This window comes from Glycine soja, chromosome 18, assembly GCF_004193775.1.
Source record: "Glycine soja cultivar W05 chromosome 18, ASM419377v2, whole genome shotgun sequence".
Classification (NCBI taxonomy): domain Eukaryota; kingdom Viridiplantae; phylum Streptophyta; class Magnoliopsida; order Fabales; family Fabaceae; genus Glycine; species Glycine soja.
This window is the reverse complement of record NC_041019.1, coordinates 17,148,024-17,164,884: the sequence shown is the minus strand read 5'-3', so window position 1 is coordinate 17,164,884 and position 16,861 is coordinate 17,148,024. Positions and strand designations below refer to the sequence as shown.

At 35.2% G+C, this 16,861-nt stretch overlaps 2 protein-coding genes and 1 long non-coding RNA gene across 21 annotated transcripts; 1 reads left to right on the top strand and 2 right to left on the bottom strand.

Annotated features, from left to right (window-relative positions):
• Window positions 1-756: 756 nt before the first annotated feature.
• LOC114394993 lies at window positions 757-15,092 on the bottom strand. Of its 5 annotated transcripts, none has more exons than XR_003662908.1 (10): window positions 14,406-15,092; window positions 8,436-8,566; window positions 3,655-3,940; window positions 3,357-3,547; window positions 2,320-2,913; window positions 2,182-2,242; window positions 1,831-2,083; window positions 1,578-1,742; window positions 1,234-1,309; window positions 757-953 (listed from the first exon to the last, which is right to left on the bottom strand). It is a non-coding gene; the product is annotated as an uncharacterized LOC114394993 (long non-coding RNA). The 5 variants fall into 5 exon arrangements; XR_003662909.1 differs by having other exon boundaries at window positions 2,182-2,405; window positions 2,518-2,913; XR_003662907.1 differs by having other exon boundaries at window positions 2,182-2,913.
• Window positions 9,090-13,600, top strand: LOC114394992. Of its 15 annotated transcripts, none has more exons than XR_003662905.1 (6): window positions 9,090-9,218; window positions 9,313-9,868; window positions 9,975-10,387; window positions 10,575-10,627; window positions 10,765-12,791; window positions 13,021-13,600. XR_003662905.1 is itself a non-coding variant. In XM_028356676.1 (6 exons), exons 2-5 carry the CDS (start codon window positions 9,336-9,338, stop codon window positions 10,235-10,237), a joined length of 501 nt encoding a protein of 166 aa, XP_028212477.1. In that variant the 5' UTR covers window positions 9,090-9,218; window positions 9,313-9,335; the 3' UTR covers window positions 10,238-12,791; window positions 13,021-13,600. The 15 variants fall into 15 exon arrangements, 1 of the variants encoding a protein (XP_028212477.1); XR_003662904.1 differs by having other exon boundaries at window positions 9,975-10,412; XR_003662903.1 differs by having other exon boundaries at window positions 9,975-10,433.
• Window positions 15,093-16,011: 919 nt separating the features above from the next.
• On the bottom strand, window positions 16,012-16,582 carry LOC114397019 (the record flags this gene model as incomplete). Its single annotated transcript, XM_028359156.1, has 3 exons — window positions 16,012-16,174; window positions 16,278-16,345; window positions 16,466-16,582. Coding segments are annotated over 3 exons (348 nt in total), but the record flags the coding sequence as incomplete, so codon positions are not given.
• Between the last annotated feature and the right edge of the window lie 279 nt (window positions 16,583-16,861).

Genomic DNA, 16,861 nt, shown 5'->3' with positions numbered 1-16,861 from the left:
GTAGTTGAAAGAAAGAACAAATCTCTCCAATAGATGGCTAGAATCATGCTAAATGATAACTCATTCCCTAAGCACTTCTAGGCTAAAATAGTGAATACTGGATGCTATCTTCAAAATAAAATTTATATAAGACTCATCTTGAAAAATATTCCTTGTGAATTGTGGAAGGGACGAAAACCCAACATATCATATTTTCATCCTTTTGGGTGCAAGAGTTTCATTCTTAACACAAAGGATAGTCAGGGAAAATTTCACTCGAAAAGTGACTAGGGGATAGTTCTTGGATATTCTAAAACTTCAAAGGCATTCTGAGTGTACAACTCCTATCAAAGCATTGTGTTTCAAATTGGATGACATATACCTCTTTTCAATAATGAGGCACTTGCTGAACTTAGAAACACGTAGACAATGCTCCATCCATCCAGCACATTAGTAATTTTGACGAAACAAGGACATGCATGTTAAGATATAATTTATAGCATTAATTAGTTCAAAAATTGGTAATAAATGCAAATTATAAATAACAAATTCATATGAACATACATGAATGTAGTTGTGGAACGTCATATTTGTTGATGTCAATTGGGCTTTCATCAACACTATCGACAATCTCAGCTACACAATGACCTACAAAATGGGTAATTTGGTCGCACAAAAATAATTGATCCTATTGACGCACCTACCAATTGCGATAGCAATGCATTGTCCAAGGGCTTTGTTGCAGAGAAAATGAAATAAAGAAATATGTATATTAATTCTCAAATGATTGCCAATAATTGTATAAACTTGTTTATAACAAGTACGTTAAACATCGAATACACCACAGTGGTTCTTCCTATCTCATCTAAAGGTATGTACATCAAATGTTTTTAACTTTTAAAAAATATGTTGCTCATTTCTTGTGAATTGTTGTGATGGTCTCGATGTATAATGGCGTGCCATCACCAAAACCACTACAAAATTTAAAGTATAGAAATTAGTGACCTATATGTGAAATGAATAAAAAGTGATAGTCAACAATTAATTTTTTCTTAAAAGTAAATATAACATGCTCCAATCATTCTTCAACCCCCCGCTTACTATGTTCCACATCCAATACATGACATAATAGCCACACTCATACCCACCGGTTTGAACACGACTCTACATTCAATATAAAAAATGATTGAATAAGACAATTACGAACATACCAAACATCACTAGTTGGAAATAAACATTCATTATATGACTAACCTTTATTTCAATCCACTGTGTTGCAACTTTATCAATATGACCATCCAAACTACTCTTTAATGTCTTCATTGCATTGCTTAATAAGAAACATCAACGTGTAAACGAGAACAAAAATATTAATGTGTCAATGTTTAGAATATATTAAATGACTTATGATATAATACTTAACTTGTTAACTAAAACTTTGATATGAATATCAGGCTTCTTACGCAACAAACATAACCAAATGACAACATCCTTCATAGGACACAAAACAACCAACTACCAATGGGCCCTAGATTTGAAAATAATTAGGTATGTAAAATACAAACATTCTATACATGCATTTGATAAATTTTACTTACTGATTCAAGTAAGCTCCTAGGTAGACTTCTCGTTGGGATTCCTTAACCCATGTTTCAATGTAATGTTGACATTCAGCATGTCTGTCCTTTGCATTGTGTATGGACTGAGGCTCAAGGAATCCATATGAACCATGACCCAAGGTCAAACTCCACTCATCCATAAACCTATTTTGATCATTTGAAATGAAAAATTGAAAATCATGTATGTTATAACCAATATTAATTAATAGTCAATCATATAGAATGTACTTACATCCTCCACAACTACAGTATAGCTATGTTCAGACATTTGTCACCTGATATTATTTCATTTACATTAGAATATGTTAAGAATGATGCATCTGAATTTGGAATCCCAAATTTACTCCCATCCCACAACAAAACTCAACATGCTTGTCATAAATGTCATACAGGGTCCTAATCAACTGACGCAATAGATCCTCTGCACCAACATCATTCGACATTTGAACATGTTTAGCCACTTTCTTAGGAGTAACATGTGAATCCTATATGAAGAATGAAAAGAAGAATTAAAGTAATGTTAGTAAATAATTTATATCAATCTACGATTGTCTTAATACATGTTAAACAAAATAAAAATTACCTCATGTGATACAATTTTGACAAGATTTGTCAGCCATGCAATGAATGTGTCAAGGGCCTACCTGACATATTGAGTTTTTTACATAAAAAACGAGACTTTAGCGTCATCATCATAAATTTTCTGAACACTGACCCTTACCACATCATCTGCATAAGCCATGTTGTGTATGGTAGACTCCCCATCATATATGTTTCCTAAGGCCTCCAAGCACGTATAATTATCACCTTGCATATACAACCCCATAGTCAGTATCACATTAGCATCATGTTCTTCCCCTAATGCATTGTCAGCATTTTTAGCATTGCTACCCTTTGTGCTGATACGTGCACTTAATACCTACATATCCACATCAATCGAGGGTGTGTACGGTGATCCCCTCTCAGACAACTCTATTTTGATGGCCTCATTCAACTCTTGTTTCATTTTCTCTATAGTTCGCTTGTTTTCTTCTTCAATTTCATTCCTCGTTTCTTCCTTAAGGTTTACTATAATCTCATTAGTCCACTCTTACTTAAGACTTCCAATTATCTCAGCCAACTATTGTTGGTTGATGAATGTGGAGGAGGTGCTTGAGCCACGTGATTCCCTTCCATAGTATTGAGATATTGTCACACCAGATCCCACTGCACGAACACGACTTCCATGCTCCGGTCACCCAATGGCAGTGTTCAGTATGTTGTCACGACCTTGGGGAACAAAGGATCCTTGTGTCATCTGTTCTTCTAACAAGTCCTATATCAAGTATAAACTCACAATGACACCGTTGTTTTTTTTTTAAATAAAAAATTAGTCAGATAAAATATGAAAGATGCATTCATAATTTTATCAAATATTTCATGTGTTGCTTGAGATGTCATCTGCCCATATCGCTTTGTGTGGGCCAAATTCCACTTAACATGTCTTTAGATGGAAGATGAGGGGTTGTCAATTTGTGGCGTATTCTTAGTCAGCATTGCCTCATGATGTCTTTTCTTAATTTTTTCGTCTAACAACTTATTTTCAAGCAAATAATATCAACTACGAGACAATAAATGGGGGTAGTCATTGTGTTTTTTAATTTCTTGTGATCTTTTCCTAATTCCCTGTCATGCATAATATATAATTTCCATCAAATTAATTAAAATGAAATCATATAATTAAATTGAAAATAATAGTTAAAGACATCCATATTTAACCTGCCAATTAGGTGTCTTCCGAGTTGCAGCAAATTCCTCCCAAGTTTGTGGATCTATACCATATTTTACGGAAGGATCCTCTTTATCTTGTCCCTTATTGTTAGCATACACAAATTAGGTGGTCAACTAAGACTTAAATTGCCTCCATCTAGTGGCTATTGTTGACATGACCTTCTTCTTGGCATTTGCTACTTTTGGGATATCAAATTTGGCATGCATAAGAAATTTGGATGTCAAAATTTTTAACTTTTCATAAAAAATAAAAAATTAAATACACATCCTCATTAACTGTACTTACCAAGATTTCATCCCATACTAGCTCCTTTAGAGATTCCGGTACATCTATCCAATTGCTATGTACAATTGGAATCTTTCCTCGAGCTACTACCCCTGGATATTTGTGGAACTTTTCTTTATGTGGGACTGATCCTCTCCCAGTTGCAGGATCGATGATAACCACTGGTCTAGGAAAATCTAAGGTTCTTAGTCAATCTTCTGAGTCATGTGGATTGTCTACTTCTCTTAGACGCAACCTGTGAATGACCATCTGAATATGGAGGGGAGCTAGGCGGTGATCCCATGACCTGTGCAAATTAAAAAATTCATTAATGTAAATCGATTACAAATAGATATACGTAAGAAATTATAAAATATTTGATGCAATCCTACCCCCAAGAGCATTGGATAGAAGACTCCAAGAAGATTGAACCAGAGATGCAAGAGAAGACCCTAGGGTTCTCATGAGCCTTAGGGTAGATTTCGGGCCCATGGGATAAGTATGAGCCCACTTATCTTTGTACATATTAGATTAGGGTTTCATTATTTTTGAACCTTGCATTTTGGGCTCCATAGTGTAGGGAGGGTACCCTAGTAGTGTAGGATTTTTCAGCCCTTGTATTTTAGGACACCTAGACTAGTTTTTGTCTTAGAGATAGTTTTGTAATTTCACATGCATTAAGTGCACTATTTGATTTGTGTATTTGTTGGGAGAGGAGTTTAATTGAATTGGGAGAAGCCCAATCCAATTAAATTTTGGACCTTCCTAAAGGGGAGGTGAGCATTTGCTTGCTACACCTCATTGCCACATCATATAGTCACACTTTGTGCATGTCCTTCATGCTTTACATGCCTCATGACACCTAAGCACACTTAGTGGAGAATCTTGGACATGATCTTGGATTAGTGGCTGAACCATAGCTAAAATTCATTTATCATAATTAGTGAAATTTTGGCTCCAAATTTGGCTCCACAAATTCAAATTCAAATTCAAGTGAAATTTGAATAGAAATTCAAATTTTCCTCTTATTTTGTGTGACACTAAGGGCTATAAATAGAGGCCTTGTGTGTGCATTTTTTCATTATTTGAGAATTACACTTCAAAGTTCAGACCTCATTTGAGGCATAAAATTTTGTACTGCTTCTCTCCTTCTCCCTCCACTCATCTTCTTCTATCTTCAAGCTCTTATCCATGGCTTCCTATGGTGGTGAGCTTGTTCTTGACTCATCTTTTCCTTGAAGTGACATCTCCAATCATCTTTCATTCTTCTCCATTCTGCTGCCATTGAACTTCAAGAAGCAAAGGACTCCATTGATGATAAAGATCTAAGGCCTACAAGCTCCACATGGAGCTACTTCAATATCGACATTAAAAAAATAGGTTACAAATAATGCAATATGGTATACATTACTTTCATACGATGCAGTTACGTAGGAATGTTCTCCTATAACCCTTCATCATGATCGGTACGGGTTGCATGTACAATCATCCACGTCGTTGTGTTCATTTATAGAAGACATTCATTTGCAAAAAGTATGTGTCTCACAAATGTCAAGTGTTGAATTGTCATTTTGGTGACTGATACCACTTGCTCTTCCTTGTAGAACCACTGACAATCTTGAACCACATGGATCTTCGACATAAAATACTTGTTTGGCTTGTTCTGCCATAATGAAAGGTTCGTCCATGTAAGCTACCTTATTAAGGTCAACTAAAGTAAATCCCAGTTGATCTTGATGCACACCGATATTCGCATTGATCCACTTACACTTAAATATAGGCACTTTAAATTCATTGTAATCAAGTTCCCAAATTTGTTGAATGACTCCAAAGTAAGGCACGGAAGCTCGAATCAGATTATTGCCTGATGCACTACAAAAGTGATCTGAATTAGCATGAACACTAACCCCAATGTTCTACATGTATTGAGTTTTATTGTGCTCTTGCAACACCCTCATCATGTTCATTTTTGGGTGACTAACACTAACATTTTTTTTGTGAGTCTCTATGTATGGAAACACCTCTGTTATGTTTTTTAATACATATAGATGCACTTGTAAGACCTTTTGTCGAGTCATTGTAACAACATTGTATCCTCGTGTACCCTTACATCCCCGTGTCCGGTCATGACAAGTTTCAGGAAGCCCGACAGATTTAACTATTTCAATGTAATGGGAGCAAAACTCAATACATTCTTCAACAATGTACCTTTCAACAATAGAAGCTTCTAGGTGTTATTGATTCTTGGTATAACCCTTTAAAACCTTCGTGTACTGCTCAACTGAATACATCCACTGTAAAAAAATAGGACCACACAATCGGATATCCCTCACGAGAGAACCATTATGTCAAAAATTGATGGAGGAAAATACATCTCCATTTGACAAAGGACAATGGAAGTCACATTCTCCAAATCATCCAATTGTTGAGGGTCAATAACTTTGCTACAAATAACATTAAAAACAAAGCATAAACGAGTTATGGCTACCCTAACTTTGTCAGGCAAGATATCACGAATGGCTATGGGCAATATTTGTTGCATTAACACATGACAATTATGAGATTTCAAGCCAACCAATTTCAAATTATTGACGGATACAAGGCTCTTAATATTTGAAGAGTATCCTTGTGGGACTTTTAGACTCCATAGACATTGACAAAAACTTCTCTTCTATGTTGTTGACATTGTATGACATGTTGGTGGTAGATATGCTCATCGATCATGTGATACCAGATGCAACTGCTCTCGTATACCCATTTCAACCAGGTCTTGACGACACTATAAACCATCCATTGTCTTGCCTTTATTGTTAAGAAGAGTGTCAATTAAACTATCATAGACATTTTTCTCCACATGCATCACATCTATACAATGTCTAACATCAAGATCAAACTAGTATGGAAGATCAAAGAGTATTAACCTTTTCTTCCATATGTTTGGCTCATATGATGGCTTCTTTTGGGTCTTCCTAAAGATAATTACGATGTCGTTGACCCGATCATAAACTTCTTTTCTAGCTAATGGTTTTAGTGCACTTTCATTTTCCTGACTCCTATTAAAAGCTTTCTTTAATCACTGATACGAGTGATAAGGTTTGAGAAATCTTTGGTGCCTGGTATATACTGTCTTCTTTCCATGTTTCAGTTAGATGAAGCTTGTATTTTTCTCACAGATAGGACATGCATGATGTCCTTTGACACTATACCCACTAAAATTCCCATATGCTGGAAAATCATTAATGGTACAGAAAACCATTGCATGCAACTTAAAGGTCTACTACCTCCTTGGTCTGCTGAAGGTCTGCTGCAGATACCCGTCTTCCCATAATTTTCTCAAGTCTTCAATCAAAGGAGTGAGATACACATCAATATCATTCCCTAGCTGCCTTGGACCTGCTATCATCATACAAAACATTATGTACTTTTGCTTGATGCATAACCAAGGAGGCAGGTTGTAAATCGTCAACAAAACAGGCCACGAACTGTGGTTATTGGCTAGGTTACCAAAAGGATTCTTTCCGTCAGAAGCAAGACCAAGCCTTAGGTTTCTTGCCTCGGCCCTAAAATCTGGATACAAACGATTGATTGTCTTCCATTACGGAGAATCAGCTGGATGTCGCAACAATCCATCACTTATGCATTTTTGCAAACAGATTTATGTACAATATGAAGTCATTAGGGCATGCATGGATTTTTTAGTACTCCATTTCCACTGGACATAAAATCTTTTTTGCCTAGTAGTGATTCTTCGGCAACATGTTATATTCATGAAGCATCTTTTTCAAAACATAATCAATTCAGTGAAGCTCTTGTCACTCCACCCAAATCGTGCCAGTTGACCAAAGCTAACACCGCTGACAACCTTGTGAAAGCTGTGCACCCCAAATATAGAGCCCTCTTTGAATCATTTTCTATTTTTTCATACAAAGGTGCATGTGCTTGGTGAAAATCATGTTGCCAAAGATCGTGAATCATGTCTTCTATATGATGTCCCATGTCTACATTAATTGGCTCAGTGTGAGAGGATGTTGGCCTATCTGGCAATTCCCCGTGCCATATCCATTTTGTGTAATTAGGAATGATCCCGTGACATATAAGATGTGACCTTATGTCATTTAATGATTGATGTATCCCATTTGCACAATTAACACATGCACAGAAAAATTTTCCACGCAAAGGTGGTGCATTAGGTTTAGTAAATTACAGGAATTGTTCAACGCCATTCTCATACTCTTCAGTAATGCATGATATTTTCATCCAACTTCGATCTATGTTTCCCATTTGCTGTGACACTTCTTTAAGTTATCTGACATGCATGAAAACCTCAGTTTTTTCATTAAAGGTGTGGCTCTATCCCATTCAGGAAGACATTTTTTTTATAGTTGATTGGTATGTATATGTTAATTGTCTTTTGTTAAATTTAACGAAATTTTGGCAGCATTGCGCATTGGTCTCCAAGTACACGACATGAAAGTGGTGGCATTTGATCATCCACCACATTCAAGTATGGACATGGAGAACAAATTGAAATGAAGTACATCGAAATTTTATCAACTTTAACAAAAGACAATTAACCAATACGTAGGAATCAACTATAAAAAATGAGTCTTCCTAAACTGTCCAAACGGATAATTCCAAATTCAATACATTGATTAATGCAAACTGTCCATATTAATCATTGTATTGAGTCTCAAATGGGAAACTAAGGTTCACTCGCAATGCACATAACTGCTTAAGTAAAACAATAGTGATATATCAAGAAGCATGTAATAACGACAGGTGTGGGACAATCAAATACATACCTCGTAAGATGGTGACTAATGACAACAACGAGTGCGATTAGGGCAGTTCTATATTATACATAACTGTTGACTCAAGTACAATGCTTGAGAAACATGACTTAACTTGGTAAGTGTGCATAAAAAACTTGTACCTACAACGAAAACCAATTGTTAAAGATTGAAGACTAATTAAAGTAAAAAAAAGGTAAACCAAGTTATGTTTGCATTTAATTGTATAAGCCTAATGGTAAAAAGTGAGAAAAATATAACGAAAAATAAAACAAAACAACAAGCATTTAAGTGTAACAATGGCATATAAACATACCATGTGATTACAAACTCGATGATTAAGGACTGAAGTAGAGAATTAGAGAAATAAATCAACCAACTCCTATTATTTTGTTATACACAAATTGTAACGACTCATACAAACATAGAAATGGGGTGCTCAATGAATAAATTGACAATTACTAATTACTTGTATAGATTTGGAATGAAACACAAAGGCAATGCATAGACAAAAAAAAAACTACATTCTACGATAGCAAAACGACGATGGTTCTTAATGACCATCTTAGAATGTGTGTGCGGTGGCAATTTTGTAATATAATCAACTTCAACAACGACGATTCTATAAAGACCATCTTAGAAGGTAGTGTCAATGACGGTCATTTATATAACTGTTGTCGAATGCTTCAAAACTCTATTTGTATCCCTCTCTATCTATCTCTCATAAACTCGTCTTTATAGTCACAAACCTTATCTCTACACTCGCGTCCTCATTCATGTCAACATTCTCCTCGAGTCTCTCTCTTTCTCCTCTTTTCACACCTTCTTCAACTCTACATTCCTCACTCACATTCTCATTCTCATAATTTTCTTCTTTTCGCCTTTGCAGATCACGATGACAGTTAGGAAAGCATGGAGGTTGCCAATTTCTCCAATGATGAAGTCTCTGCTCCCTACAACCTTGATTTCTCGGACTCACCAATACCACATAACTATGACGAGGAAGAATTGTTTGGATGCCAAGGCCACGGAGGATTTCTCAAGACAGGTTTGGCCAATCAAAACCTAACCATTCAGGTTCCCAACTCTGTTTGAAGGTTCATAGATAGAGAAATGGGTTTTAATAAATGTGTTCAAAGGAACCTCACTCCAGCTGCCGTTGCTCCTATTCATCTTCAAAAGCAAGCTCACCTTCTCAATGTGAATTGCCCTGATGATGACACCATTGGATTGGGTACTCCAAGTGTCCCTCCCATCATTGATTCTGATTTTCCATTGGAGAAGGATTCAGAATGCTCCCTAGGGAACGAACCAACTGACCCTCATGGGTCTTGGCCTTCAAGGCAATCTCTGGATTATGATGGCACAAAAAGTGAGACTTCCATTGAACAAAAACCCAAGCCCAAGACTGTTGCTAAACCCACTGTCGTTGAGCTTGCTCAAAGGTGTTGCATTTTCTCTTTTTTTGTTTGTCTGTTTGCAATTTTTCTTCCAATTCCTAACCAGCCCTAGCTAGTGTCCTTCCTTTTAATATTAAATTCTACTCTGCAGACTAGACAAAACTTTTACAGACGACAGAGAAAAACAGACCCCTCATTTACAATATTACAACACCAGGTGTTGTCTATCTTTAACTTTTATTTATGTCTCTATATGCAAAGTTAATTGGTTCTCCCTTTTCCAGTGCATCTCTTGATCGCACCATAAAGTTATACATATGTTCTTCTTGCTAGTTGTGTCCTGCATTTTCTTTGTTTATTTCCATACACCTAGGATAACACTTAAGAACTACTATACAATATAGCAGAAGATAAGGAAGTAAAGCTGGAGGATGGTAGAGTGTTGTGGATGGAGTATGGGAGTCAAAATGGAGATGGAGGCGGCTTCTATTTCAATGGGAACAGAAACTAGTGGAACAGGTGGAAGATATATCAATGAAATCAACTTCAATTCTTCAAAAAGATGTAGGTAAAAGCGGTATCTTGGAAGGTACAAATGTTTGTGTGGAAGGTAGCTCTAAACCATATATATACAGTCTCTTGAAAATTTGATACAAAAATATAATTGATCTCAAGGAAGGAAACGTATGTGACAGAGTAGTAGAATGTAGAAGCTACTATGTACCTATTAATTTGTTCTTTTAATGTACAGTGGCTACAAGAGTGTGGGAATCTTGCTTGAAATGGTACTAGGGAATTACTACGGTGAGACACAGACATCCAAATAAGTTTAATTTCTTTGATTTATGGGGTTGGTGGATTGTGAGAAGGGTACTGAATGTCAGTGTGATTTGCTATAATTTGAGTGTTATGGATGACAATAAACTCAATCATTTTCATAGCAAATGCAAGGGGAGAGGAGCAGGTACATAATTGAGTATGTTAAGATACTATAGATAACAATTGAAGGCATGAATGTTGATCAAGGAAAAATAATTTTGAAGGTAAATGCTAGCTGTGTCCAATTATCCCATTAAAAAAAAGAAGAATTTTTCCAACGGTTAATGCATTGATGATCATCGTTTTTGTTCAATAGGAAAGTGGCATGACATTAATAGCAGCTTAAGATTTGGATGATGCCACCCAGAGCAGTGAAAGTGGCTTATTGATAAAGTATTGTGCTTTTGTTCAAATTTCAGTATTTTACAAATCAGTTCATTCACAACATTATTCTTTTAGTTTTAAACTTATTTTTCTCAGTTGTGGTTCATCTGAGAATTCACATTTATGAGGAGGGAATTGAAGCATGAAAAGTTCTTATTGAAGTTGTGGTGTCAAAGCTTTTTCAATAAGGAAGTGTACGTTTTTCACACGTTATATATACTTCATTTAGGGTTCATGCACGTAATGTAATTTGACTTCTTCTATGCAATTCCAAGTATTCATACCATTTTCTTTCTATTATTCCTGATTGAGTTCTCTTGCTGGTAATTGCATGGAAACACTTCTGTTAGTGGTTATATATGTTGGCTCATTTAGGAGCCTAAGCCTATAAAGCCTTTAAACTGGTATTTTCAATTTTGAATATGTTTGTTTTTGTTTAGATACAAGGCTAGAAGAGTTTTTTTTTATAAAAAAGTTTTATATTTCCAGTAGAGAAGCTCCCAAAAACTATTATAGCTTGTATCCAAATAGTTATTATATAATAATAATAATAATGGTTTCTTTTTGTCTGGTTATTTCTCTGTTTCTTTTCTTTTGGCATTTGAGGGGGCCACTAAATGTAGATTGAATATTTTATATTGCTATCTGGGTGGGAGACTTGGTTTGTCAGACTCAATATTTTATATTGCTATCTTATATACTTGCAAATAAATTAAAATGAATATGTAGAATCTAAGTTAACATAGTTAACATCAGGGACCTAATTGGTAGCAAGAGTGGCTTATGTCAGTTATGTGATTGTTTGTGACCACTTTTTCTTATATTTAATATATTAGTATATTAGTACTAGCATGTGGGTAGTAAACTTTCAGTTGAGAATCTTGTTCAGTACATTAATTAAAATTGGGATTTCTAATTTTTATTGTTATATTTGTTTACTTTAACATTACTATATATGTATTAATTTGGCCATTATGATATAATATCATTTAGTGTACTCAGGAAATTGATTATTATTTTTGCAGATTTAGTGTTGAGAACAAGTCTATTGTTTGCCTTTTATTTTAAATTTGAATGATCAAGGATTCTGGAAGATTTTGGTAGTTAACATATTCAGATTTGATTTTCTGGTGCAGAACTGGCTCTTAGCTTTTTGAATATGGTGCAAAATTTGAACCTTAACATTCCCTCTATGCACAGGAGATTGTTTACATTTTTTATCTATTAAATATGTCAACAGTGGGCTGTAGTTTCAAATCCATCTGACATTGTTGGAGTTTGTAATTTGGACAGAAGTAAAACAAAAATCCACTTGCACTTGGTTGCCAGGAACTTCTAAAGTTGGTAGGGATGGCCAATGCTATGATAATTCATCTCTTGTTGGAAATTGCAATGGCAAGCATGAAAACCTAACATCACAGTTTAGGATTTCAGCGGTGCAGCAAACCAACTACTATTTTTCTGAATTTTCAGTAATAGCTAATATAGTGATATTTCTAATGTGTCAAAATGTGGGGATGCTTGCTTGTCAGATTGTGATTATGCGGCTTCTATTTATGGGCTAAATGAGGAGAGGTCATTTTGTTGGGTCTTGAGGAGCTTTAGTTTTGGTGGTTTTCAGGATACTAGCTCAACTTTGTTTGTAAAGTTCAGAGCAAATGGATCATGGACTTCAGATGGCCAAGCAGGAGGGTCTAATAGCTCCTCCGATGGAATGGGAAGTGCAAAGGAGAAGCCTGTGATTATTCCTATTGTTCTCAGCATGGTAGTTCTTATTGTTTTGCTGAGTTTATTATTGTATTTCAATGTTCACAAAAAAAGAACTTTTAAAAGGGATATGGAAAGTTCTCATTGTTTTGTTGACTAAGAACTAGCATTTAGTCATCAAGAAGGCTTGAATTTACTTTTAGCTCCCCATAAGACTGTTTAAGGATTAATAAGACATACACAATTTTTAATGGTTTTAATTGCCTTTGACAAATATTGTTTTGCAGGCTTCTCGTTTATGAGTTCATGAAAAAAGGATCCTTGGATAAATGGATCTTCCCTTCATATCAAGGTCGAGATAGATTGTTAGATTGGACAACTCGTTTAAATATAGCCATAGCTATTGCACAAGGGATTGCATACTTTCATGAGCAGTGTAGGGATCGGATAATACATTGTGAAATCAAACCGGAAAATATATTGGTAGACGAAAACTTTTGTCCCAAAGTATCTGATTTTGGGCTGGCCAAATTGATGGGAAGGGAGCACTCTCATGTGGTCACAATGGTCAGAGGCACTAGAGGTTATTTGGCACCAGAATGGGTTAGTAATCGCCCTATAACTGTAAAAGCTGGCGTTTACAGCTATGGAATGCTTCTTTTAGAGATCATTGGTGGCAGGAGAAATCTTGACATGTCCTTTGGTGCTGAGGACTTTTTCTATCCTAGTTCGGCTTACAAGGTACATTAAGATACTGGTTTTTTTTATTATTTATCTTTTTATTGATGAAAAGATGACTTAAACATCATATTTTAGTTGTAGCATTTAACATCCTAATAAATTAATTCAATCCAGATTTCCCCCCTAGTATCTTCTTTTCATAGTAGAAACGTAAATTATTCTGACACTCCTTATGATTTCTTGATATTGCACTCATGATGCAACTCATGTTTTTTAATATTTACAACCACATCTCTTACAAGGGTATGCAGTGTAATGTTTTTAATACAATTAGGGGGGGTTAAGTGTAATGTTTTTTTCAAACAATTAAGACGGATAGTGTAAGAGTAGAAAAAATGAGAGGTATTGAGAGAATTTTGACTAAACCTCAAGGAGTGTGAGTGTGATTTAATCTACTAAATAACGTCTCCAAAACTTTGGCCTTTAAGAAGTTCATACATTCTACTCAATAGAGAGAAGCAGCTACCATAAGAAAAGAACCCTTTAAGAAGACAATGTTACTTCACTCTTCCTAAGCACGTTTGATATATTGTCAACTCGAGAAACTGCTTGACAAATACTGATAGTACAATGTTTGGTTATTGCAAGAGATGACAAATGGGTCAATAATTAAGGTGGCAGATAAGAGATGACAAATATTGATATTGCTGGAGATTATGAATCATTCAATAGCAACCACAAGGAGTCCAATTAGGACATCCATAGTTTCCATAGTTTTAGAATATAATTTTTTAAGTCTATTATATATAAATTTCACTATCATAGCTTACCCAATACAAGTAAGGTGTATTGACAACAACAGTTTCATAAAAGGGAACTTAAGAGAGACAACAAAGACACTTATATATCATACCCAAACAGTGACAAAGCAGAGACAACATTTAACATGTATGCTATACTAAACTAAAAATCACAAAATGACCAAACTTACCTCGAACCGAAACAGTGAGGGGCAATGGGAACTATTAGAATCCGCGCACACTTGAAGTTTTCCTTGTACCAATTAATTTATCAGTAGTTGTATCCTATAATTGTAGCACAAAATAAGGCCAATATAAACGAAAAGTTTCAAGTTAGGTAAGTTGAAATGGGAACTGAACCTGGCCAATACATACACAACTATTGGCAACAAAAAGCCAAATTATAGGCAGCTAGCTAGTACCCTAGTACCTCGCAGAGAAAGCTTTGAGCTTTGATCACCCACGAGTGTTTCAACACCCTAGTACCTCGCGGAAAAGTGACTAACACCAACTGTTTCAGCACCCTAGTACCTAGCGGAGGAGTGTATGTAGGGTTTTCTTTGAGCCACAGTTCCAAGAGCAGTGTAGGGTTTTCTTTAAGTTTTCTTCGATAGGGGGTTCTGTGGGTTCGAGAGAGCGGTTTCCGGCAGTATTGAAAACAATGTGGGACAATGTGGGTATCGAGCGAGTGGTTTCCGACAGATTTCAAGCGGGAAGAGAAAGAGAAGAACGAGTGCAGGGTTTTCAAGTGTGCGGGTTGTGAAATTTCTTCAACGTTTTAACTTATAAACATAACAACATCGGTTTTTTAAGGATACCCGATGTTAACTGAATATAGTTAACATTGGTTTTTAGAAAATCGATGTTAACATCAACTAGGTAACATTGGTTTTTTAAAAAACCGATGTTAAGATCAACTCCTTAACATCGGTTTTGAAAAAACTGATGTTAAATCTATGATGTTAACATCGGTTTTGTCAAAACCGAAGTTAACATCGATTTTGTCAAAACCGATGTTAACATATTCATCTTAACATCATGTTAACATCGGTTATTTAAATAATCGATGTTAACATGAAGTAGTTAACATCAGTTTTTCTAAAACCGATGTTAAGTAACTCCATTTATTTACAAAAATGCCTCTGCACTTTCATTAACATCGGTTTTCGCAATAACCGATATTAATTGAGCAATGTAGAAAGCCTTTTTTTTAGTAGTGGGGGTTCGAAGACACCAAAGCATTTTCACTGCAGTAGTCTTCTTAAGCTATCCTTTCTTTCTTATCCTAGCAGAATACTTCAGCTTATCAAAAGCAAGACAAAGATAATCAAGTAACACAAATATAAAAGACAACAACTTGAAAGTTTACATCAACCTCGAACAATTCCTCAACCAAACAAATGTAAAAAACAGCACCTACGTTTGAATTGTGTGCTCCCTTTTACAAGGTTGCTCCTGCAGAGCCAGTTAAAAAAAGTTTTACAATTGACAAACAATGTAAGTTAAAACAGATATTTTAAGTATAAATGTCTCATTTAGTTATCAGTAATAAAACAATTGCATCTGACACACCAAACTATGTTACATAGTTGTTATCATAAGAAAACACAATTAAATGTCTAAGACTATGTAGTTCTTTCTAGTAAAAATGGAAAAAAAAAGAATCATTTTCTTTCAAACGATGGGGATAGATCAGCTCAGACTTTGGAGTCCTAATGCATATATAAAAGTTTGAATGTACACCTGAAGCTTGTTGGCATTATTAACATGGTCCTTGAGTTGAGCATCAGAGGTGCTTCACATTTCCATGATTTCAATTCTAACAATCATTTGAGCCTTTAGTTCAATCTCCATTTTACAGTAGTTCTTGTCATTGTCTAACAATATTATGTAGCCGTTGCTACAAAATATCATTGTCTTCGTGAATATCAGCCCAATTTCTCCTTCAACCTGTGGATCCCTAATTTCACAATTGAAACAACTTTTCAATTAAAAAAAAATCTGCAAAACGAAATAGAGCTTCTTATAAAAAAAAACTTGTGCAAATGAGGCCTGAGATATACTGTTTAACTTCTCCTGACCAATTTTCTTTGTGTTCAGCACCATACCTTTTTGGTTTCAGTAAAAGAAGCTGCAACCATTTCATTACATTATTATTATTATTATTATTATTATTATTATTATCTCAGGCATTCAGATTTTCATACTATAAGGCATTACCAAGGAAGTAAATACAAAAGAAAAGAATTACCTCACCTCCTGTGAGATCAATTATGAAGTGGAGCCAACCATGCCATTCTGGTGGAACTTGGGAGGCATTATATCTAGTCTTCTCTGCATATTCAACCCACCTATGCCTTCCAGCCAAATATTAAGAAAATCATGACATTTATAAATTTGTTATCATGTCAAACATGGGGGTTTACATTACTAAAGTTGATTACTTTATGAAAATAGAAAAAAGTATAACATTATGTCAAAATATTCATGGTGATCTTTTATGGGAATGATGACATTTTCACAGCAACATTTACCAAGATATTGATTCGTCAAACTCTCTGCACTTGAAAATCAAATGTTGAGGAATGCTCACACCTCAAATTCAACTAAAGTGACAAGCTTTTTTTGTTGATCCTTTTTCTTATGA